Genomic DNA, 24,747 nt, shown 5'->3' with positions numbered 1-24,747 from the left:
GCACATTTATGGTATCACAGAATTAAGATTTAAAAGGAATACCAATGTCCTCCATTTGTCTTCATTGTTTACATTATTTCATTAGGGACTTTCTGCAGAGTGTGCCTCGCTGTAGACTCTTCAAGTAATCGGTGTAGTACACAGGTATGTATGCTAACAATTACTGAGGAACTGTTTGTCTGCTTGAGTGTTAAAAAGCACAAAAAGTCTATAAAACGGTGCATACGACATGAACTTATGAACCTGCTCCTTCTCCAACATATGAGATATATAACGCGGAAGAAAGAATAACAAGTGACTTTGCCTGTGTGAAAAGAAAACTGCAAAGGTAAACATGAATGAAACTGGACAAACACTGGTAAAATGTATGGTGCAGTTGAAGCAGAGGTCATCTGAACTACCTCCGACCAGCTGCTCTTCAGAGACTGCTAGAAGAGTTTAATAAAAGGAAAGCACATCTGGTGGACTGTGGCAGTATGCCTACCTGTTAGGATGATATTGGGGATGTTGCCATGGCTACTGTAACTGAGCTGCTGCGAGTCCTGTAGGCTGCTCCCAGTGAGGCCCATCATGGCTGCCTGTGTGTAGTTGAGGGTGGAGCACGCGTTGTAAAGGTTGGAGGAGCTGATGGGACTTTCAATCATGTTGAACTGCTCAAGCTAAAAAAAAAGGGAAAGAATTGTAGCACGGAGTGAGATCATAAAAACAAAAAGTTGTGAAGAAAACACTTCTGTCCTTGCTGCATATTGTTAATGAGTCCTGTCACCTGGTGAGAAAGGGCGTTGGTCTGCCTTGATGTCAGCTGCTGATCATAAAACGAGTCACCAAATATACTGCCCACCACAGGAATGTGCTGGAGGGAGACAGAAATACAACCACATTCAAAATCACACACATCGATGTTGCTGTAATACACACAAACAAAGTTAGCTGTAGGTTGGGGGGTGGGTGGATGTTATCAAGTTCCACAAGCAGACATTTTAGCAATGGAGTAGTTTTTTTTTTAACAACATAAAAAACACAAGCAAAAACACCAAGACACACAGCTGTCAGAGAGAGCAGTGAATAAAAGCATATGGTTATCATGATCAGGGCTGTCATGGTTTAGAAACAAGGTAAGGCCAGAATGAGAATACGAGAATATGACTCTGTTTAATGAAAAACAACAGTGCAGTGATGAGCGGACCGCAGCAGCCCTGTTCAGGATGAATCCAACACACATTTGCTTATTAAAAAGGGAAACTTTGCTATTTTTAACTTGGGTGTTATTCTGATATTCATGTTGTTTGATACCAATCATGCTATGACTAAAGGCTGAGTTATGGTTCTGCGTCAAAACGACGCCGTGCCTACGCCGTAGGGTACGCGTCAACGCTTACCACACGCCGTCACTGACGCAGTCACCTCCCAAAAATTGTAACTACGCGTCGAGGCGACGCAGACCAAACTCAGACGAGAGGGCTGTGATTGGTTCGCTTGGTAGCAACGTATTTCCGGTTTCCGGTTTGAAGCAGTCGTGAACTTTCAGCGCTCTTTTTTTCGTGTATGTGTGATTTTTTTTTTGTTTTGTTTTTTTGCACAATAGTTGTCCTTATCTCTTTCATTCACTGTGACCGGAAAAGTCGGATAAACCATTCAGGAAAAGATCGCTAACTAGCGGTCACGTGGGGTACTGCACCGCGGCAAAATGGAGTGACGGAGAAGTCAGAAGGGTTCACGACAGCATCACGGTGACGGCGTAGGCACAGCGTCGTTTTGACGCAGAACCATAATTCAGGCTTTAATTCACTACTTTGGTGGGGGAAAAAAGAAGTTAAAGACAAAAAAAAATAAAAAATCTACCAGGAAATGTGATGGGGGTGGAGAAATCTTCACTGTGGTTGAAAGGTGCATGATTAGAATGACGGGTACAAATCTAAAAGGGATACAATCAGAACACCACCCAGGGTGATAAATGCAGGAATTCCCCTCAATAGTATTATTGCAATGAGAAAAGCGTCACTGAACACACATGGTACTCAACACTGTATGAAGGGCTTTTTCAAGTGGAGCCACTGTTTAACCATGACCAAAGGTAACCTCTTAGACAATGATGCATCACAGGTGACTTTATGAACATTTATTATTTATTTATGAACATTGTTTATCTTGTACATGCAAGGAAGGATGGGGATGTATCTCAGACAAAACATAGCTGTCACTGTTTCACCATCTGGTGCTTATTGTGAAGCACCACAATGTGCTTATAAAAATTAAACACGCAAATCAGATTATATTGCACTGTATCTATTTATCCTGAAACAATGTGCAGGACTAATATTTATAACACTGCAAATCATCTACAGGAGGAAAACACGTTATCTCTTAAATTTATTTCTATATGTGGTGCTCACCAAAAAAACCTGAGGCTTTGAAGTTAACATTTTAAAGCCAACAAATGGTTAGGGACTCCATCAACAACCCTTAACCATGTTGTCATGCACACAGTGAACAGTGACAGTGATGATGGAGACATGAGTTATGCAGCTGCTGACACCATGAGTGGTTAACTGCTGATACAGAGAATGAAAAGCCTAACTGTCTACAATCAGCCTTCCCCCAGGAGCAAAGCCCTCCCCCAGACAGCAGCCAGCTCGGTGGGCGGGCCCTTACTTGAGGCGAACCTCCGGGGGAGAAGCCTTGATTGGAGACTGGGGAGGTTGGAGACTGAGTGGCTGGTGAGCCAGTCTGATTTCGGTACTGTTGGAGGGAAGAGGGTTAGCTAGAACTAAAGCTTCATACCTGTCACACACAAACCTTGAAGGAAAAGCTCATAATGTTTACAGTGAAGATGTTAATTTACGACCAACCATCTCCTGATGTACAGAAGGGAGAAATCTACAGATGACATGTACACATGCCATTACTAAATAGTGATATTAACATGCCTGTTGTGTTATCAAGAATTGCCACAGGTGTTTTGTTTTCTTCACAATAAGCTACAACAAATAAGAAAATCCTTATTGTTAGATAGTTAAAGGGGACCTATTATGCAAAACATGTTTTCTCTTGCTTTAACATATATAAAGTGGTCTCCCCTTAGCCTGCCAACTCAGAGAAGGAGGAAAGCAACCAAATTCTGCAGTGTCTTTACAGCCGCCCGGATGAGCCGTCCAGTGTCATGTGGCTTCTACGAGCCGTTCAGATTCTGCTCCCGTCTTTACGTAACGACGGAAAAAAAACAACTAACTCCGCCGGCCGGAGTTTCCACCATTTTTTCAGCCAATCAGAGCAGTGCCTCATTATCATAGCCTCCCCGCCCACTCAGAATCCCGCAGAGAGAATGTGGTTAGAGAGTGGGAAGATAAAGACATGGCTCAGAGGCTGAATTTCTAATTTTTTTTAGCAAAAACAATCAAAAGCTTGTTTTTAAAGACATTCAAGGCCTGATTAAAATAGCTATTAGATGCCATAATAGGTCCCCTTTAAATTATTTTAGCTCTGTTCACAGATTAGCGACATCACTAGAGGAAAATTCTCTTTTTGATGTAATAAAAATGGTGTGCAGATATTCATTTAAATGCTCTCTGGGTTGCTTTGCAAAACAATAAAGTTGCAAAATGAGCAGTCTTAAATATGCCACTTTTCCACTAGTCCTTACTCGGCCCGACTCGGCTCGTCACGCCTCTACCCGCCTCTACCCGTTTTGTCCCCGTTTTGTCCCCGTTTTGTCCCCGTTTGTTTTTCCACAGCCAGGGGAGAAGTGGGCAGGTTGGGCTGAATCTGCTGTGACGTACTCGATTACGCAACCGCTTTGTTTATGTCGGCGCTGATCAGAAATCAGCTGGAGCCGCGAGCGGCTGAGAGTAAAACAGCCCGTCTACATCCCTTTTTTAATTCTCTCCTCAGCCACCAGGTTTATGAACATCTGCACCTCAGAGTTGGATCACCAAACAGACGTTTTGCGCTTTATAATAAAATCGCCGCGAGCCGCAAGGACTCCTGCTTCCTGATTCAAACGTCTGACGGCCCCGCCCCCCGACCAATCACTGGTGCGGAGGGTGGTGACGTCGGAAATAGTCCCTGCTCAGCCCTGATAGAAACTCGCCAGAATGGTTACAGAAAGAGTATCGGCTTGGAGCGGCTCTGCCCGCCTCAGCCCTAGCGCAAAAGCGCAAAACGGGGCCGTGGCGGGTAGAACCGAGGTGAAGCGAGACTAGTGCAAAAGGGCCATTAGTGAACTGGTCCCGGTCTCAGAACCTTTATCAAGACATTGACACTTCTTCCCCTGTCAACAAACTGCCTTGTGTCTTACCGAGCTCACGCTGATGCTGGCGGTGGTCTGGCTGTCTGGGGATGGGCTGCTTGCAGTGGCTGAACCAGAGGAGGCTGGAGTGGCCAAGCTGATCAGCTGAACGCCTTGTGGCAAAGCCTGCTGCTTCTGGAGGTCAATGAGGAGCAGAGCCTGGGCTTGAGCTGTAAGCTGATTGAACAGAGGGTACTGGGCAAGCTGCTGTTCCAGGCTCAATGACTCTGATGGCACAGCCTACAGAAAGATGCACACAAACAAGTGAGGCATGTGATTGTTAACACTGTTTCACCTCAAATTCTTTCTCTTGTGGAACAAGAAATACTTGTGTAACAAAAAAGCATACAGAATTGAGAAGAGTCACATCCTTTTCACGTAATCTAGAAGATCCTTACCTGTACAATATTAACAGGTGAGGAGAGAGTGGGTGAAAGCTGCTGTGGGGACTGTTGGAGACTAAGGTCAGAGGTGAGGGTGAGTGGTACCACAGGAGGCTGCCGACGCTGTGCCGTTACAGTCATGGTAGGTTGAGAGGACGTGGGAATCCCTGGGAAGGAAATAAATCCACATACACACAACGGGTGTCTTTGTGTCAGGCTAAACTTAAATATAGTGACTGGTGTAAGTTACAAACACCAAGCAAACAGAATTCAGTCGTTTATCACAAACACAGATGAGTGGTAAACATTTTTTTGCCATGAACTAAGACATAAACACGAGCTATTTAAAGTTTTGCTTATTATTTTTCTTTAATATAATAGCAACACTTCTGTCTACTTGCAAAATAGTGTTGAGGATCCAACTTGTCTGTTGGAAGAAGACAGCAAAGATTAAGACTCCTGTTTATAGCATGTTCCTCAAAACCAATCACTACATCAATGTTCTTATATGCACAATCCAAAACTTGTACAAAATTAACAATTTGTGTGTTTGGGCAGCAGTGTTGGGGGATTTAGACACCGTCCACACGTAGCCGGATATCTGCGGATATCTGCTAAACCGGAGATATTTTCCTCCGTTTTGACCTGTCATCCACACGAAAACGCAAATAAACGAAGCTTTAAAAAAACTCTGGGCAAAGTGAAGATTTTTGAAAACTCCGTTTATGTAGATGCGTGTAGACACACACAACCGGAGTTTTGCGTTTTCGAACGTCACATTATGCGCCAAAACAACAACAAATCTGCTCTGACGTGCGCCTTTTGTTTACTACAGATGATCCAGCATCTGTTCTCCAAGCTATTTATTAAATAAATGGTCTCTGGTCTTGACCACCGCTTACTGCGTTACACCGACACAGAGCCTACAACCGTAGGGTACGCTGTGACGCGCACCCTACGGTGCCCGCGGAGCCGCGGAGGTGCAGCTTCCCGGGAGCCGCAGATGATCTACAGGTTAGAATGCTTATGAATGTGGTCGAAAACGCAGATCTTCGGTTATGTGTGGATGCAAATTTTTTTATAAACGGAGGGGGGAAATATTTGTTTTTAAAAATACCCGGCTACGTGTGGACAGGGTCTTAGTCTACTGCAGTGGTTCTCAAATGGGGGTACGCGTACCCCTGGGGGTACGTGAAGGCACTGCAGGGGGTACGTGAGATTTTAAAATATACATATATTTAAAAAGTAGCATCCATGCAAAAATCCTTTAAAAATAAATATTTAATAAATAATTGAGGAAAATATAAGTCTAAATTCATAAAATGAATGTTATCTTCAGGAGTAGGCTATTCAACTTATTATCCTAAAACCGCAAAGTTTCCCCCACACCAGGATGGTTCCACCTAACCTGTCAAATGCCACCTGGCTTCACCTGTCAATCACTTGGACCAACGATGGAGTCGTGGTTGAAGCATAGCAGCAATATTTGTTTCATAAATCAGTTACTGATGGCACAGTGCTCTGTTTTAGGTTTTTTTTTTTAACAACCAAAAGTGCTTTGCGCTGGTTAGGGGGTACTTGGCTGAAAAAATATTTCACAGGGGGTACATCACTGAAAAAAGGTTGAGGACCACTGCTCTACTGTATCAAAGAGGACATTGATAATGGGAACGCATACAAAAGAGAATACCACTTGAAATTAAGAGTCAGCTGGTGAGCTTACTATAGGAGATGACATCTGGTGAGACAGACTACTGTAGGTATTCCAAGACGACAGACAGTGAGTAACTGGTTGAGCTAGACTAATTAGCCCAGGAAGGCTGAGCATTTGGAAACCATGGAAAGGCAGCCAGCAGCTGTTTCAGTCATGCCAACACTGGACAGACAGACAGGGAAGGGCAGAATATCTAATTGTAACCTTTACTATTTTATATATATATATAGAGATATGTGTGTGTGTGTGTGTGTGTGTGTGTGTGTGTGTGTGTGTGTGTGTGTGTGTGTGTGTGTGTAAATAAATAAATAAATTAGTGATGCACCGAATGTTCGGTAACCGAAATTGTTCGGACGAAAATAGCAAAAAACACTTTCGGTGTTCGGTGGAATAATTGGGGAAAAAACCGAACAATTAATAACGGCGTGTGATGACGGAATCAAACAGCGAACAGGGTGGAGTGAGGGGCGTGCGGTGTTAAATGCAGCAAACATGTCAGCATGTCAGATCATTACTTGGATGTGGGCAAAAAGCAGAGGACACGAGAAATGATCCAGGCTGAGTTGGATTTGGGAAAGCCGCTTGGTGATGGAGACGGTCACGGGACGCACAGCGCAGGAGAAAAGGGAGAGAGCGCAGAGAAAAGGGCCCGTACTACCAATGCGGTGCGCGAACCCTCACTGACGAGACCCTCCAAGAAAATAACCTAGATTTTTACAATTATTATACAAGGCTTCAAATTGCGGAGATCACCGCAACCCGATTAACTGGATTTGAACAGGAGAAAATGAAAAAGGATTATGAGAAAAAATACATACAAAGTACAGTAAGACAAATTGTGACTGGCGGGTATTTCACTGCACATTTATTTGATTTATGCAATGATGAAAAAATTGGCAAAATAAATGAAAAACTGCGAAGAACCATTGTTTGGTATTATCCGGTATTCGGCCAAGTGTTTATTATTATTTTCGGTTTCGGGCACACATTTTCATTTCGGTGCATCACTAAAATAAATAAATAACACGATGTATTGCTAGATCTCAATATAAAGTATTTTTTCCCTTTGTTTTGTCGAATTTAGGTCATTCAGTAAACATTAAGCAGTGCTTCTTACCGTGGCTGGCCACACTGATGCCCAGGTGGGTGAGGTTGGTGGTCAGGCTGCCTGTGCTGTTAGCTGAACTGAGGGAGGGGAAGGACACAGTATCGTCTGGGTCCAGTGGAGTAGAGAGCGGAGGAGGGAACTGGATGTTAGTCAGATCAGGTAGTGAGCCACCAGTGTTGTGTGCAGCTGGGAGCACAGATGGGTTTAACTCCTGGTCTGGCGATGGGAATATACTAGAAAAGACACAGGAGTACATTAAAGGCAGCAATAATTGCATTTAGTGAATCCTGAATCAGTCATGTTACTTTCACAATTATTTATGAGATCAAAAAGGATTAGCAGTGTAGAGATTTCAAAATAATTAGCTTTTTTTTTTTAGTCTCAGAAAAACTATGGAATATATGAAGACTTCAAGGGCCAAATAAATTACACATGAGACAAAAACATTTGCTGACTAAATAAACTAGACTTTCATGGTTCAAATATAATCCTAACAGCACAAGTAGACCCACGATTGACTGAGGTGGGCAAAACCGACAACATACATGAAAAATCTATAGCCTTTCATGTGACAAAGTATTTATTAACTGGAAAACTATTACCATCCTGTTTTATGAGTTTTTGTAATGCTACCTACAACTTCTGCAAAACTTAATTTTACAGTACTTTTAGTGGTCCTGAAAAGGAACAAGAGAGATTCTTAAAGACTCCCCTGAAAATTTTGTGTAAAAACTGGTCCAGCTTGGGTGTTTTTTCTCATTTGTCAAAACTACACATCACAAGAATGGTGAACATTAGAAATGTTTCAGATAAAATACTGCCTTGCAAACAATGTTATGGCGTCCTGTTTTCTGGACAATTTAGTAATCAAATGAGCTTTTGCTGCACATTTCCAACCCAATCACATTGTACACATAACTGAATTAAGGCAACTCACTTGATTCCAGGGACATCACATGTATTTGGTTTTGATGCATCATCCTGAGGAGAAAAGACAAACGTGAGCCATAAATCTCAGATCATAAGTGCACACTTTGTAGCCCTTCACTGTCCCTCTTGTACCTTCTCGTCATCCCATAATTGTTTCTGTGCATCCATGTCTGCATTGGACTCTGAATTCTCTGTCCCAGGTACTGTTAGCAGCAGCACTAATTAGTGAAACACAAGACACAGTTGCTTGCTTTGACAAAATGAATACTTTATAAGATAAATGAGTCATCAATACAGAATATAGTGCTGCACTGGAGTCTCAAGAGTCTAAAAATAATAAGGTGAATAAGACACAGACTTAACAGATGCCAGCTAATCTTGGCTTCACTATATCAGAGCTTCACACATAAAGACAAAATCAATGAATATTCAGTTGATTACAGACTATTCTCTCCTGGACATTCAGAAAGAGCTTCAATCAAAAGGTTTTCATCTCTACAGCCAGCTCAGTATTGGACTAGCATCTCCTCTTTTTAGACGTTTTGTCCTTAAATATTTCAGTAAGAGTGACATATCTAAAATCTAGATCTACCGCTACGGGACATCAACCCTCTAATGTGATTTAAGGTTCTCCATTGTTGATTATCACATTTCTCATTAATAAATGAAAGTGGCTTTGTGTCTTGGTAACTGGATCTCCTCCTTTACCTCTTTTGGACTGCAGCTCCTGTGATCCCCCTGAAAACACCTCCTGGGGCTTCGGATTCATGGCGCTCTGGTGTAAGGCAGAATCTGAATTTGTCCTGAACGCGTTATAGAGATGTAAAAATAAATAAAAGCCAAACCCCATCAAGTGCAAGCTGCCAGCTCTACGTATTCATATCCATTTAGGATCAAACTCCTGCCACTGCCCTTTATTTGCCAGATGAGGAAAATTAGGTCGCTTACCTTCTCCAGCTGGTGTCCGGTGGTGGGGAGAGGTAAACTGAGCTGTAAGGACAGCTATCAATGTAAATTAAGTTAAGGATGATACAGTAACTCAAAAAAAAAAAATAAATAAATAAAAATCAGTAATAATTTGTACTTCACCTTTTTCAATAATAACATAAAGTGTTACTGGGATTCAATTATTCCCATAATTTCTTATCTACTGGTGAAAGGCATCTACTGTATAAGTAGGATTCAATTTAGGAACAGCATAACAATATGTACCATTTCACAATGCAGCCTTCAATTCCAAGCTTTTTTTGTGGCCACTAAAGTGACCTGCAACAGCCGAAAAATACAAACTAATCATTTTTCTCAAGCTGAGATTCCTTTTAATCAACACTTTAAGCATTGAGCAACCACCTACAACGACAATTTGATAACAAATAAAATCATCAAGACCAAGAGCTAAGACTCTGCAAAAATGTGGTAATCTTCTCCACAGTTTAACGTAGCAGGTTTAACTTCTTTAGGTAAGAATCTGAATGTTATTCATGTTACATTTTGCCATTACACTCTTCATTTACATGTGCTGATGTTAATATAAGAGACATTCTAATTCAGGTTCCATCATCTAGTTGAAATCCACTTTTAAAGTCCCACTCCAAGAGTTACTGATTCTTCAATCAAAAAAGGTATTTGGTGTCCAAATGAAAAAAAAGAATAGAAAAAAGTAACAATGTTTGACATGTAATAATATTGAAAATTACCAAATTAATGATATACCTGAAAATTACCAAATTTAAAATAAAGTGAAAGATCAAAACACGCTTCAATTATAAGGATATTTGGCGACCGTGTTTGTCAACTGACAGCGGCCGGCGGTGAGGTGATGTAATGCGGTTCCGGTCACGGTATACACGCTCCACAAGTCCGTGGTGTCTGGTTGTCCGACTGGTATCCAATACTGAGCTCTACAAGGAAAACACCAGGTAAATGAAGCCAGACAAAAAAATAAATAAGATATAGTACTTGTAGATTTGGGGATTTTATTGTAACACTACACTTTTGGGAAAGCTGCCATGTTGGTAGCTACATGTTATTTTTAAACATCAGCAATAGACAGTAGCTACATATGGATTTGTCTATTTGTGTTTTTTGTATATATTAGACATGTAATTATGGTTAGAACTTCTTTTGTGACTAAGTGAAGCAGTGTTTCACGTAGCCATAATATAACAAAAGAAAAAAAAATTACAACTTTCAGCACTTTCCTGATTGAAGCAAGTCAAGTCAAACATGTAGGGCATCACACTTTACTTTACCTTGATTACCGTGTTTTCTGGACTATAAGCCGCTACTTTTTTCATAGGTTTTGAACCGTGCGGCAGATAAATAAATAAATAAATACTGGCTATTTTCTCTTGGTTCTTTCCCGTTTTAATCAGCAAAGTTGCTGCCGTGTTAAAAGACACTGTTAGGAAAGGATCTATTTAGGTACAAACATGTACATCATTTACAGTTCAAAATCGTTCTGTACATGTAGTAAATATCTAATCTAACAACATAAATATCTGCGGCTTGCTTATCTTTTTTTTTTTTAAATAGAGTGGATGCGGCTTGTATGCAGGTGCGGCTTGTATATCTTTTTTTAAATAATTTAAAAAAAATAGAGTGGATGCGGATTATATGAAGGTGCGGCTTATAGTCCAGACAATATGGTACTTGATTCACAGATAATGACATCTCTAGACTGACACTGTTTTTACTGCACACAACTGTTCAGTTTTGCTCTTTACAGTTTCTTACAATTTACTCAAAATCTTTCTATAAAACAATGTTGAGATTAAAAGAACTGAAATACATTTGTTTGTACTTCTGATTTGTCATAATTTCTTTCTTTATATGCACATTAGTTTAGCTGTATGATAATTTGGTAACAGGAGCTGAATGATTACATAAAGACAAGATGTTTGATACATACAGTACCTTTGTTTGAATGAGCCTACTGGCTTGAAGATTGCAAGTCCTGCACCCATCCATTTGTAAACTGCATGTGACTCAAGAGATTTATAACTCTTGCACAGCTAAGCTTTATATACAATTAGACTGCAGACAAGATAGGAATACCTACAGGGTGTTTCAGCAGAGGCAGCAGGTGGGATCAGCATTGCAGCCTCTGGGGTATCATATGAATCTAAACCATTCAAAAACTTCATCTGCCTAAAATAATGCCTGACTTGCTTTGGCTGATAACTTGTCACAGTAAACTGAGTAGCGGTCCACATGTTTTCTTTTAATGTTTCCTTTCTCTGTTCGCATCCAGTAACATACAGTAGCTACCAAGATGGCTACCACACCTCACAACATTTCAGAGTCCTCTAGAGCAAAACTTTCTATTATAGTAAATGGTGCAAATGTGTTCATTTCAAAATGAGTGAAGCCATGGGCCCCCACCCCCACATTTTGATGCTTGAGTTGGCAAATGTATTTTAAGATGGAAAGCCATGACAAGCAATGGTATACTTTAAAATTTAGGAACCAAATTAGAATGCTGGGGAAAAACAAACAAGAAAAAAAAAACATAAAGTAAAAACTTGTAAAAACACCCTCTTTCTCTTTTAATACTGAGCCATTCTAAAACCTATTAGAATATGCAGCTTTTACCAGCTGGGAATTTCTAAACACTTTACGAGTGTCTCAGTCAAAAGAAAAGCCAGAACCCCCAAGAGTTTATAAGGGTTTACATGTTTTCAAGCAATTTTTCATCAAAACTACACTGAACCTGTGTGTGTCCAATATTAACCAACAGCTGACAAGGGTACACTGATCTATAACAAAACCATTGAATTACCAGCTGAGAGAAGCTAAGGGCTCACCTGAAAAGGCAGGTCAATGTTGCCATTTCCAATCTGATTGACATTGGGTAGTGAGCCTCCATAGTACTGTCCACGATTCTGCCCTAGTTGCAAATACTGGGTCTTCTGTAACTGCAACTGTGCAAAGTAAAATTGCATGAAAGCATGAGTGAATGATTGTCAGATTTACATACAAAAATAAAAGGAAGAAAACAAAATGAGATGTTAAAAGTGAGTGATGAATGCAAGTCTTCAGCAGTGATATATGATATTTAACAAATCCACTAAATGACAATAACATGATGGAACAAGCAAATGTGGGCTTTTCACAAATTGTTGAGATGCAGACAACATGGTAAACAAATAAAAGGAGCTGATGAGAATAACACCTGACTCACAACTGGTTTACAGTCAGACTTCTCATGTAACACACCTGGCTTTTACAAAAACCACATGCCTTAACACAAACATCAGCTACAAAAGCCATGTATGTCATTGAAAAAAACATACCAATACAAAACTGTTGTCAGAAAAATGATTATCAGAAGTAATGCAATGGATCAATGTCAACACATTGATGGCAACACAAAGAAATCAGGCAGAAAATGTCAAACTTTTTTGCTGTTGTAAATAACAGAACACCAACGCAACATAGTAAGTGTGGATCATTACCAGCATTCAGATCAATAATGAGCCTAAATACTTCCTGGCATCAACACAGACCTTTTTTGTGGTCCATGGAGTGGAAGCAACCAGATGATTATGTGATGATCACAACTGCTATTCCCAACAATTACAATGATTTTTAAGGTATTTAAAAAAGGTATTTTTCAAATCATTTAGGTTTCCTGCATCACTTGGTTTTATACTTGTATTATATTACTGTGGAAGCAAGGTGGTGTATTGTTTTTAATCACATATTTTAATGTATTCTCAATTATAAATGTATTTTAATGATCAAAGACTTTGAAGATTACAGATCAAATAAGGCATTAATGGTGTAAAGTTTGATAATCAGTATCTATAGCTTTAATTTAATTAATTGCTCAAGCTCTAAGCGTAGTCAGATGAGTAGGGTTTTTGTCATTGACAAAAAGTTGGAACTGCTGATATTCTCATTAATGCAGAAAGACATAAATTTGCCTCTGCAAACAGTTAATACACAAATATGTTCTGTTCATGTTTAATGGATGAGTCTTTCTCTCTTATTCTAAAAGAGTTTCGCCTTCATGTACATGACCCTTTTTTCTCACAACAAAATTTTCCATTTTTATTTTGGATAATGGCTTAAATTCACATTCATAGTTATATTCAAGACTGACGAAGCATTATCATTTATTTGGTTTTCATGTTTACTTCTTGGTTAACAAGAGACATAATAAGAATAATAAGAAATAAAAGAAGAAAAAAGAGGCAGAAGAAAGGGAGAGTAGGATGAAGTACAGTTCACCCGGAAAGTATTCACAGCGCTTCACTTTTACCACATTTTGTTATGTTACAGCCTTATTCCAAAATGGATTAAATTCATTTTTCCCCTTAAAATTCTATACACAACACCCCATATTGACAATGTGAAGAAGGTTTTTTCAAAAGGTTTTCAAATTTATTAAAAATAAAAAACTAAGAAATCATGCACATAAGTATTTACAGCCTTTGCCATAAAGCTCAAAATTGAGCTAAGGCACATGCTGTTTCCACTGATCAGCCTTGAGATGTTTCTACAGCTTAATTAGAGTCCACCTTTGGTAAATTCAGTTGATTGGACATGATTTGGAAAGGCACACACCTGTCTATATAAGGTCCCACAGTTGACAGTGCATGTCAGAACACAAGCCAAGCATAAAGTCAAAGGAATTGTCTGTAGAAGGTTCAGATGAGCGCAGTGACCTCCATCATCCGTAAATGGAAGAAGTTGGGAACCACCAGGACTCTTCCTAGAGCTGGCCGGCCGTCTAAACTGAGTGATCGGGGGAGAAGGGCCCTAGTCAGGGAGGTGACCAAGAACCCGACGGTCACCCTGTCAGAGCTCCAGCGTTCCTCTGTGGAGAGAGGAGAACTTTCCGGAAGGACAACCATCTCTGCAGCAATTCACCAATCAGGCCTGTATGGTAGAGTGGCCAGACGGAAGCCACTCCTTAGTAAAAGGCACATGGCAGCCCGCCTGGAGTTTGCCAAAAGGCACCTGAAGGACTCCCAGACCATGAGAAACAAAATTCTCTGATCTGATGAGACGAAGATTGAACTGTTTGGTGTGAATAGCAGGCGTCGTGTTTGGAGGAAACCAGGCACCGCTCATCACCAGGCCAATACCATCCCTACAGTGAAGCATGGTGGTGGCAGCATCATGCTGTGGGGATGTTTTTCAGCAGCATGAACTGTCAGGATAGAGGGAAAGATGAATGCAGCAATGTACAGAGACATCCTGAATTAAAATCTGCTCCAGAGCGCTCTTGACCTCAGACTGGGGCGACGGTTCATATTTCAGCAGGACAACGACCCTAAGCACACAGCCAAGATTTCAAAGTAGTGGCTTCAGGACAACTCTGTGAATGTCCTTGAGTGGCCCAGCCAGAGCCCCGACTTGAATCCCATTGAACATCTCTGGAGAGATCTGAAAATGGCTGTGCACCGACGCTTCCCATCCAACCTTGAGAGGTGCTGCAAAGAGGAATGGACAAAACTGCCCAAAGATGGGTGTGCCAAGCTTGTGGCGTTATATTCAAAAAGATTTGAGGCTGTAATTGCTGCCAAAGCAATCAACAACAACAAAGTATTGAGCAAAGGCTGTGAATACATATGATTTTTGTTTTTTATTTTTAATAAATTTGCAAAAATCTCAAAAAAACATTTTTTCACGTTGTCATTATGGGGTGTTGTGTGTATAATTTTGAAGAAAAAAATGAATTTAATCAAATTAAGAATAAGGCTGTAACATAGCAAAATGTGGAAAAGGTGAAGCGCTGTGAATACTTTCCGGATGCACTGACTACGTTTACATGCAGTCAAATTTCGATTATTGCTAATATTCCGGTTACTGAAACATTCGGAATATTCCGTTTCCATGCGTGAGCAAGCAGGGTTATCCCTGTATACATAGTAATCAATCATTTGGGATATCCCGATCAAACCAGTGACGCGCGGAGAACATCATGAAACAATTACCGTCATTTCCGCTGCTTCTTCCTGTATCCAAATTCAAAACAAATGCTGCTTTGCGCAACTTTTCGCTCACCTTCTTGTAAATCTCGCTATCCCGGTACTTTCTACCGTATACAAATGCCAAAATGTTCATATCCTTTATTACATTTATAAAATGATTAGTCTACTCTTCACTCCACTCTTCACTCGCATTGCCGGCAGTAAGTCAGACCTGTTCCCGGTGCGTGTTGGACTCCGGCAGGGCTGCCCTTTGTCACCGGTTCTGTTCATTATTTTTATGGACAGAATTTCTAGGCGCAGCCAGGGGCCGGAGGGGGTACGGTTCGGGAGCCACTTGATTTCATCTCTGCTTTTTGCAGATGATGTGGTCTTGTTGGCTCCCTCGAGCCAGGACCTTCAGCATGCACTGGGGCGGTTTGCAGCCGAGTGTGAAGCAGCTGGGATGAGAATCAGCACCTCTAAGTCTGAGGCCATGGTTCTCAACCGGAAAAAGGTGGCTTGCACCCTCCAGGTCGGGGGAGAGTTCCTGCCTCAGGTGGAGGAGTTTAAGTATCTTGGGGTCTTGTTCACGAGTGAGGGGAGAACGGAGCGCGAGATCGACAGGCGGATCGGTGCGGCGGCCGCAGTAATGCGGTCATTGTATCGGTCCGTCGTGGTGAAGAGGGAGCTGAGCCGAAAGGCAAAGCTCTCGGTTTACCGGTCGATCTACGTTCCCACCCTCACCTATGGTCATGAACTCTGGGTCATGACCGAAAGAACGGGATCCCGGATACAAGCGGCCGAAATGAGTTTCCTCTGCAGGGTGGCGGGGCGCTCCCTTAGAGATAGGGTGAGGAGCTCTGTCACCCGGGAGGAGCTCGGAGTAGAGCCGCTGCTCCTCCACATCGAGAGGAGCCAGCTGAGGTGGCTCGGGCACCTGTATAGGATGCCCCCTGGACGCCTCCCTCGTGAGGTGTTCCGGGCATGTCCCACCGGGAGGAGGCCCCGAGGAAGACCCAGGACACGCTGGAGTGACTACGTCACTCGGCTGGCCTGGGAACGCCTGGGAGTCCCCCCGGAAGAGCTGGAGGAAGTGTCCGGGGAGAGGGAAGTCTGGGGATCCCTGCTCCGACTGCTGCCCCCGCGACCCGGACTCGGATAATGCGGTGGACAATGGATGGATGGATGGATACTCTTCACTCCAAAAGTGTGGCGTGGTCTTGCGTTTCTCCATGTTTAGAAGTACGTCCTGGACTCAATAGACCAAGATTCCGTGCGAACAGAGCATGCGCAGAAAACAAATCCATGTTCCGTTTGATGGGGGTTAGGCGTATACATGACCGAATATTCTGGTTTTTAAAAACCGGAATATGAGCAAATTCCGGTTATTCAAAGGGGTTATTGGTGTTTACATGGCCCTGCAAAACCGGGTTATTGCTAATATTCCAGTTTTAAAAGGGGTTATTGACTGCATGTAAACGCAGGCACTAGAGAGAACTAGAGAGACCAAGTGGGAAGAAAGCCAGCTTCTATTTCACCCACATTCACTACAATGGATTTTAAAATGATTACACATAATTAAGCAGCGTAATACAAAAAATAAAGAATAATGGTCCACTTTCAGTAACATTTAAAACTGTTTGAATTGAGGAACATGCTAGGATATTAGAGTATGCTTTTACGGAATTGCAAAAACAGGACGTGAAGTGCAACGGGCAGGGAAAAGCACTGGAAAAGGTGATACAGGAGAGATCACAACCCAGAGATAAAACTGAAGGAGCAGCTGCCAGAATAATGAAGATCAATAAAACCATTAGCTCGAGTGTAAAGGTAAAAATAAAAAAGCTGCTGAGCTAAATATAGCTTCACCACTGTCATTCACAGAGACCTGTTCATTGAGTTGAATGGATCCACAAAAAAAAGTGATGACTAAGCCATATTAAAGTGTAAAGAACTTGATATCGCTTGCTATCAAACTAGTCTTTTGTTTCCTATAATGACTACATAAGAGTACTAATATCAAACAAACACATTTTTTTTTAAAAAGCAAAAGCATAGCAATCCCACTGAGTCATTCAGATGATGGTTTCATTCTCCACATGTTCCTCAGGCATATTCAGACATGCCTGTGAAAATGATGGTGTCATGTTTGAATGACGCCCTAGGGCTTTTCCAAAAAACATTTTGCCAATGACAATCTCACTAGTTTGGCCCAGTAACCAAATCTCCTTCCAGACATGAGATGCATACCATTAATGGCATTAAGTCCTTCTGTTGTTGATCAGCTTTCAGTTTATGTTACTCGAGTTTCATCCACACAGCGAAAGTGACGGAAAATGCCAGAATGTGTGTGGCACTTTCCTGTCGCACGTGACTGGACAGTAGACTGGACACTAATGTTCTTAGACAGTCAAAGTTTTCTCACATCATAATGTCATATGAACATAACAGTTCATATATTGGCTTGCCAAGTGTGCAATGGCTTTGTAAAAGACCGGCACAGAGGATGGAAAAAACATTTTTTCTATGCCTGTTAAATTAGCCTAGTATACATTGTAAAGAAAACATTTATTTAGTTTGTGAGAATGTAAATGCTCTGTAATATGCTCTATAGTAGCAGTGAAGTTAGTGACTCAAGAAAAACTGTTGGATGAGAAGCTGCAGCCTATAAAAAATAAATACGTCTTTCAAATTATGTATTAGTTTTATTTTTGATATGCTGCAGCTTCATCCAACAGTTTTTCACAAGGCAGCACGATGGCTTAGTGGTTAGCACTGTTGCCTCACAGAAAAAAGGTCACTGGTTTGACTCCTAGGGCTGGTAGGAGTCTTTCTGTGTAGAGTTGCATGTTGTCCTTGTGCTTGCATGGGTTTTGTCCAGGTACTCCCGCTTCCTCCCACAGTCCAAAAAGATTGATTGATGATTCTAAATTTCCCATAGGTGTGTGTGCATGGCTGTCTGTCTGTATATACAGACCTTTTCCAAAAAAGTAGAATATCATGGAAAAGTTGTGTAATTTCCATCATTCCATTCAAAACATTATACTTTCATAGATGACAGATTCAGGGCCCACAATTTAAACAATTTCAAGTATTTATTGGTTTATTTTTACATAATTTGGGCTTCCAGCTGAGCTGATAAAACTCACAAAAACAGGAATTCAAAAGATTAGAGCACTGGGAAGAAATCTGCCCAAATTTTGCAGGGAATAAATGTTTTAAACTAAGTGTTACACACTAATCATGTACTTAACTCAAAGCACCTGCACAGGTTTGACATCACAATTGGCCAGAAGACCATCATTGATAACCTCCATAGGATGGGTAAGCTACAAATGTCCATAGCTAAGGAGGCTGGCTGGTCACAGAGTGCTGTGTCCAAGCATATCAATGGCTAGTCTAGTGGAAGGGCAAAACGTGGCAGGAAATCTGCCAGGTCCTGCTGACCCATTTCATCTTCCAACAGGACCTGGCCCCTGCCCATACCGCCAGAAGCCCCAAAACCTGGTTTGATGCCCATGCCATCACAGTGCTTGACTGGCCAGCCAACTTGCCGGACCATAAACCCATTGAGAATCTATGCGGTATTCTCAAGAGGAAAACGAGGGGCACCAGACCCAACAACAAAGAGCTGACGGAGAGCATCACAGAAATCTGGGCTTCCACAACTCCCAGGCAATGCCACGCTGCACAGAGGCAGTGACTACAGCAAAGGGATTCCCAACCAAGTATTGATGATTGGCATATCGTTTCTAAAGTACCATATTTTGAATGATTTTAAAATGTTATCCTAATTTTTTTTCTTCTGCAAAAACTGAGAATTTTTTTTTTTTTTCCTCCACAGTAGTCTAAATTTTTTTTTTAATTCCTGTTTTTGTGGGTTTTATGAGCTGGAAGCTCATAGCTTAAATTGTGGGCCCTGAATCTATAATCAATGAAAGTTTAACTTTTTGAATGGAATTACGTAAATGAAACGACTTTTCCATGATATTCAAATTATTTGGAATGGTTCTGTATATGTGGCCCTGTGCTGGACTGGCAACCTGCCCAGGATGTACCCCTGTAATGAGCTGGGATATGCTCCAGCAGACCTGTGACCCTGTACAGGATGAAGCGGGTAATGAAAATGAATCTTTCAAATGACAAAGTATTCATGTGGAAATATCATTTTCAGTTTAAATAGAATATTTGGTTACTTTCAGGAATTGTTGTCCAGCTCTCCCAGTCTTATTCCTACTATTGTCAGAAATTACTCAAAATTTTGGCTCTTGCCCTTGTCATTTAAACAAATAACTGCAGATGTTTTTACATCATTATGTTAGACATCAACAATGATGGATCTAACTCACAGTGCTGAAGTGGACATCATGGCAGAGGCTACTAAACATCCCAAGAAAGTAATGATGAAGAGAAAACAAAAGTGTGACCAAGTGAGAGAACAAGACTGTTGGTGACAATTTACTAAGCTTAAAACCAAAAAGGTATATAGGTATCGTTAAAGCTGGGCATACACTGTGCGATATTTTAAATCGTTTGAGACTGCCCCATCTCACACTGCACGACTAGATCGCGGAGTTCAAAAGTTCAGAGCCCACGATTTATGGTCTCACACTGTACGTCCCGATGCTCTGATGCGACCCGTCTGCTCACACTATACGATCATAATCCTCCCGTCGGACTTCTGTGTACTAGAACTCGAGGCCGGTTTTGGGGCAGGGGTGGGCTGTGTCCACCCAAACGATCAAAGGTTATGGGGATCCTTTATTTTTTTATAATTTTATTTTTTTATATATATATATATATATATATATATATTAAAAACATCCCAAAATATCTGTACCGTTTCTGATTGGGTGGGCACTGCGCATCATTTTTAGACACAACAAAGAACGCATACCGCAAAAGTTGTGTCTCGGCGGAGGGACCGACATCCCAGCAAAATGAGAAGAGAACAAGGAGTTGTTCCGAACAGCAGACAGCGCACACACTAAAGGCTGATTTATGGCTACGAGCCTACGTCGCCGGGTACGCGGCGACCCGCACCGTATGTGGAAATGCGGTCTTTTTTTTGCTATTAAAACATGATTTGTAATGTGAATTTGCAACACTTAAACTACAAATAATAGTTTTTGACGTGACATCAGAGATTGCGCATGCTCTCTGCGAAAGGATGAGGCAAATCGTGTCGCAGCACTGCTTCAACTGTGCGATACTTCACGAGGAGCGACCACGATTTCAAACACGCTTGATTTTCTTCCTCATGATTTGTGATCGGGAGCTCGTCGTGAGGTGTTAATCTCTCGTCGTTACCCCAGGAACACTGCATGAGGCACGAGCAACGATTGGGTCGAAATCGGGCCCGATCAAAAAAAAAGTCACACGACTGGAAAATCGGCTCAAAACGAGCCGATAATCGCACAGTGTATGCCCGGCTTAAGGAGTAAAAGTTATATTTTTGCTATATCATGATTTATTATTCTAATTATTCCAGGATGTTTTAGCTCGCTGCAGTGAAATTATTTCTTCTTCAAATCTTAATTAGAAAAACAGATAAATTGTATAAGAGAAAAAAAAGTGTCAACTGCACTGCAGCAAAAACATGACATATGGCTTAAAACAACCATAGTAACAGCTGCGAATATTTTAATTTTAAGATTGACCATATTTGCATTATATGGACTTATAAACTAACATCCATGGAGTATTTCATTTGTTTTAAATGATCACAACAGATTTAGTGTAAATGACAGATGACAAAGAAAAGGGAACTTTGATGACATTAACACTAGTTTTGTTGTGTAAAGGTTGCCAATTAAAATACACACACACACATGTGTGTGTGTGTGTATATATATATATATATATATATATATATAAATAAAAATGAGAGAGCGATGTATAAAGATATAAACATATGTATGTTATGTGTAAAGATATACATATATGTGTGTGTATATATAAAAATATACATATATATGTGTAATATATAAAGATATACCTATATATGTATGTTATATTAAAAAGATATACATATGTATGTTATGTGTAAAGATTATATATATGGTATCAACTAGGGCTGGGCGATTTTGGACAAAAATAAAATCCCGATTTTTTTTCTCTGAAAAAAAACTACAAAAGACAATGGAATAAATTGTTTCAAATATTTTATCTTTATTTTGAAAGAAAAATAGCAAACAAATTTCCCTATTGGGAATGAAGTGCAATTGAAAGATACTGTAAATCCTCCTTGGGTTTAGTAAAGTGACAACATTTACAATTTTCTTGACCAAACAAAGATGACTAGACGAGCTCTGTTTGTAATGCAGCCAGCTGCAAAAAAGGAAAATCGATTTTCCTTTTTTTTAACATCGTCTTGATTAATAAATCCGATTTAGATTTAAAATCGATTAATCGCACAGCCCTAGTATCAACATATACACAGACACTGCTTTTGCTGATTTGGTATGTGGGAAAGGTAGTTTTTTTTGGTATATATATATATATATAAAAAAAATATATATATATATATAAAAAAAAAAAAATATATATATATATATATATAAAAATGAGAGTGAGAGATATAGAGATATAAACGTATGTTATGTGTAAAGATATACATATATTTGTGTGTAATATATAAAGATATACATATATGTATGTAATATTAAAAAGATATACACATATGATGAGATACACATATATATATGTGTAATATATATAAAGATATACATACAAATGTATGTCATGTGTAAAGATATACATATGTGTAATATATATAAAGATATACATATGTGTAATATATATAAAGATATACATATATATGTATGTCATGTGTAAAGATATACATATATATGTGTAATATATATAAAGATATACACATATGCATGTCATGTGTAAAGATCCACATATATATGTGTAATATATATAAAGATATACATACATATGTATGTCATGTGTAAAGATATACATATATATGTGTAATATATATAAAGATATACATATGTGTAATATATATAAAGATATACATATATATGTATGTCATGTGTAAAGATATACATATATGTGTAATATATATAAAGATATACACATATGCATCTCATGTGTACAGATCCACATATATATGGCATCAACACACACAGCTGCTGCTGGTAGTGTAGGTAGTTTGGGGGTGTAGGTAGTTTGGGGTGTAGGTAGTTTGGGGGTGTGGGTAGTTTTGGGGAGTTTCGGGGAGCTGCACAAGCAGCTGAGCTGGTGAACATCTGATTGGCTAGCCGAGCCTCCCTTCGCCCTCTCAGGGATGCCAGTCAGTGCTCCAATTTAGTGTCTAGCAGCTAACCAACGCAGCATGTTGTCATGCACCAATTCTGCTGGAAAACCAGCCCCGAGTGTCCGAGTCAGCCGGAGCAGGTGCACCCTCCACCGAGCTAGCTGGGCTAATTAACCCCACACCAGAGTCGCATGTTGTACCTGGGTGCTGTAATGTTTTAAACAGGCGTGGAAACATGACGCGGTGATGTTACACTGATTCACCCGCGGACGTTGGATCGAACTCCAGCTGGCAACGTCTTTCTAACGCATCTCCGCAGCGCTCCGTTCACTGCACACAGCGATGAAATGAAGTGTAAACAGCCGCGGTGCAGAGGTCTTACCCGCGCAGCTCTGGTTATATTCAGGTCTTTCATCACTTCTTCGAATGCGGCGGTCTCTTCCGCCTGTTTTTGATTATGCAAAGCAATTTTTTCGCTAAATTTGCGAGGATTATTCGAGGACGCCATCTTTCCCCCTTCTTCTCAATGGAATGTTACGCTGCCCGCAGCGCCAGGGCCTGCTGCTGACGTCATCACGCACGGCCAACGCGCCTGCGGTTCAAGAATCCTCACAGTCAGGGATATTCAATTGGCGGCCCGCGGGCCACATGCGGCCCGCCAGGAGCTTTTATGTGGACCCTGATCATATTTCAAAAAAAGGGGTGTTTGTTGAAAGTTTTTTTTTTTTTTTTTTAATGATATTTTTATAACTGGCTACTATGGACTAAAATGGTTGCGCTCAATGCCTAATATAATATTCAAATAAGGAAATCTTGGTGGAAAGTGGTGCTTTGTAATTATGGCGTGTTTTATTAAAAGTAGGTCAATATCAATTTCATTAAGTTTGCACAATGCATGGTTTCAAAATGAACTTGCATTCAAAATATTTCTTTATCTGAATATTATATTTAACATTCACAATTACTAAATCTGGAGACAATTAATACATAATTCATATGTAAACTAGATATATTCAAATGTATAATACAAATGTATTATATTTACATAAGTCTTCGTCTTTGAGTGCATATACATTTTGAAAACCCCCACATTTTCAAATTGTGCGGCCCTCTCCATACAGTCCTTTTGCAGATGTGGCCCCCGGCCGAATCTAGTTGAATACCCCTGCTCACAGTTGTTGTTGCATAGAGCCTGATTTATGGTTCCGCGTTAAATCGACGCAGAGCCTACGCCGTAGCCTACGGCGTAGGATAACGTGGCGACGCGCACCGCCGCGGTACCCTATGCCGTAGGCTCTGCGTTGGTGTAACGCGGAACCATAAATCAGCCTTAATACCTGTTTAAACAACAACTAAGCAACAACCACCTAAGAAACACTGTTGAAATGGATCTGAAAGGGCAAATTGTGAAAAGGCAATACATGTACATTGCTTCCATCGTGTGCACCACAAAAAATTAACAATGGCAAATCAGTAAATAGCACAGTATTGGTTCACGATAGTAAAAAATATTAGGCAAGGCAAGGCCATTTTATTTGTATAGCACAATTCAACACAAGGTAATTCAAAGTGCTTTACATCAACATTAAAAGCGGCAAGACAATTAATCAGTAAATAAATAAAATGATAAGAAAAGAGGTTAAATAATAAAAATCACAAGTTGTTAAAAATAAGGGCAGTAGAGTACAGCAGGTAAGTATTTAATTTAAAAGTACGCTTCAATAACAGTAATGTTTTTAGGCCTGATTTAAAGGAGCTGACAGTTGGAGCAGACCTCAGGTCTACAGGAAGTTTGTTCCACCGGTGAGGAGCAGAATAACTGAACGCTGCCTCACCTTGCTTGGTTCTGGTTCTTGGGAACCACAACAAACCAGATCCAGATCAACCTCAGGGGTCTGGGAGCTTCATAGGAACTAACAGATCAACCATGTATTTTGGTCCAAAACCATTCAGTGCTTTGTAGACCAGCAGTAAGATTTTAAACTCTATCCTTTGACTCACTGGAAGCCAGTGTAGTGATTTCATGACCGGTGTAATATGGTCCAGTTTCCTGGTGTTTGTAAGGACTCTGCCGGCAGCGTTCTGGATCAGTTCTGGATATTGTAAAAAAAAAATAGATGAAGAAATATTATATTTA

General features: G+C 40.4%; 1 protein-coding gene across 3 annotated transcripts in view; it reads right to left on the bottom strand.

Moving 5' to 3' along the window:
• Positions 1 to 23,144, bottom strand: part of crtc1b (CREB regulated transcription coactivator 1b) — a 29,409-nt gene extending 6,265 nt beyond the window's left edge. For 2 of the 3 annotated variants that reach the window (XM_061738533.1, XM_061738534.1), the window contains exons 1-13: positions 22,993 to 23,144; positions 12,227 to 12,343; positions 10,196 to 10,321; positions 9,369 to 9,430; positions 9,129 to 9,223; positions 8,553 to 8,638; positions 8,428 to 8,471; positions 7,500 to 7,723; positions 4,684 to 4,835; positions 4,295 to 4,525; positions 2,653 to 2,739; positions 767 to 853; positions 485 to 659 (exon numbers count right to left, since the gene is read on the bottom strand). In XM_061738533.1, coding sequence (XP_061594517.1) covers positions 485 to 659; positions 767 to 853; positions 2,653 to 2,739; positions 4,295 to 4,525; positions 4,684 to 4,835; positions 7,500 to 7,723; positions 8,428 to 8,471; positions 8,553 to 8,638; positions 9,129 to 9,223; positions 9,369 to 9,430; positions 10,196 to 10,321; positions 12,227 to 12,343; positions 22,993 to 23,118 — 1,612 coding nt within the window. In that variant the 5' untranslated portion in view covers positions 23,119 to 23,144. The remainder of the gene's footprint in view (positions 1 to 484; positions 660 to 766; positions 854 to 2,652; positions 2,740 to 4,294; positions 4,526 to 4,683; positions 4,836 to 7,499; positions 7,724 to 8,427; positions 8,472 to 8,552; positions 8,639 to 9,128; positions 9,224 to 9,368; positions 9,431 to 10,195; positions 10,322 to 12,226; positions 12,344 to 22,992) is intronic. The other variant, XM_061738535.1, reaches the window with a different exon arrangement.
• Between the last annotated feature and the right edge of the window lie 1,603 nt (positions 23,145 to 24,747).

Source organism: Cololabis saira, chromosome 13 (assembly GCF_033807715.1).
Source record: "Cololabis saira isolate AMF1-May2022 chromosome 13, fColSai1.1, whole genome shotgun sequence".
In the NCBI taxonomy this organism is placed as follows: Eukaryota; Metazoa; Chordata; class Actinopteri; order Beloniformes; family Belonidae; genus Cololabis; species Cololabis saira.
The sequence above is the reverse complement of the archived record's forward strand: the minus strand, read 5'-3'. Positions and strand labels throughout refer to the sequence as shown.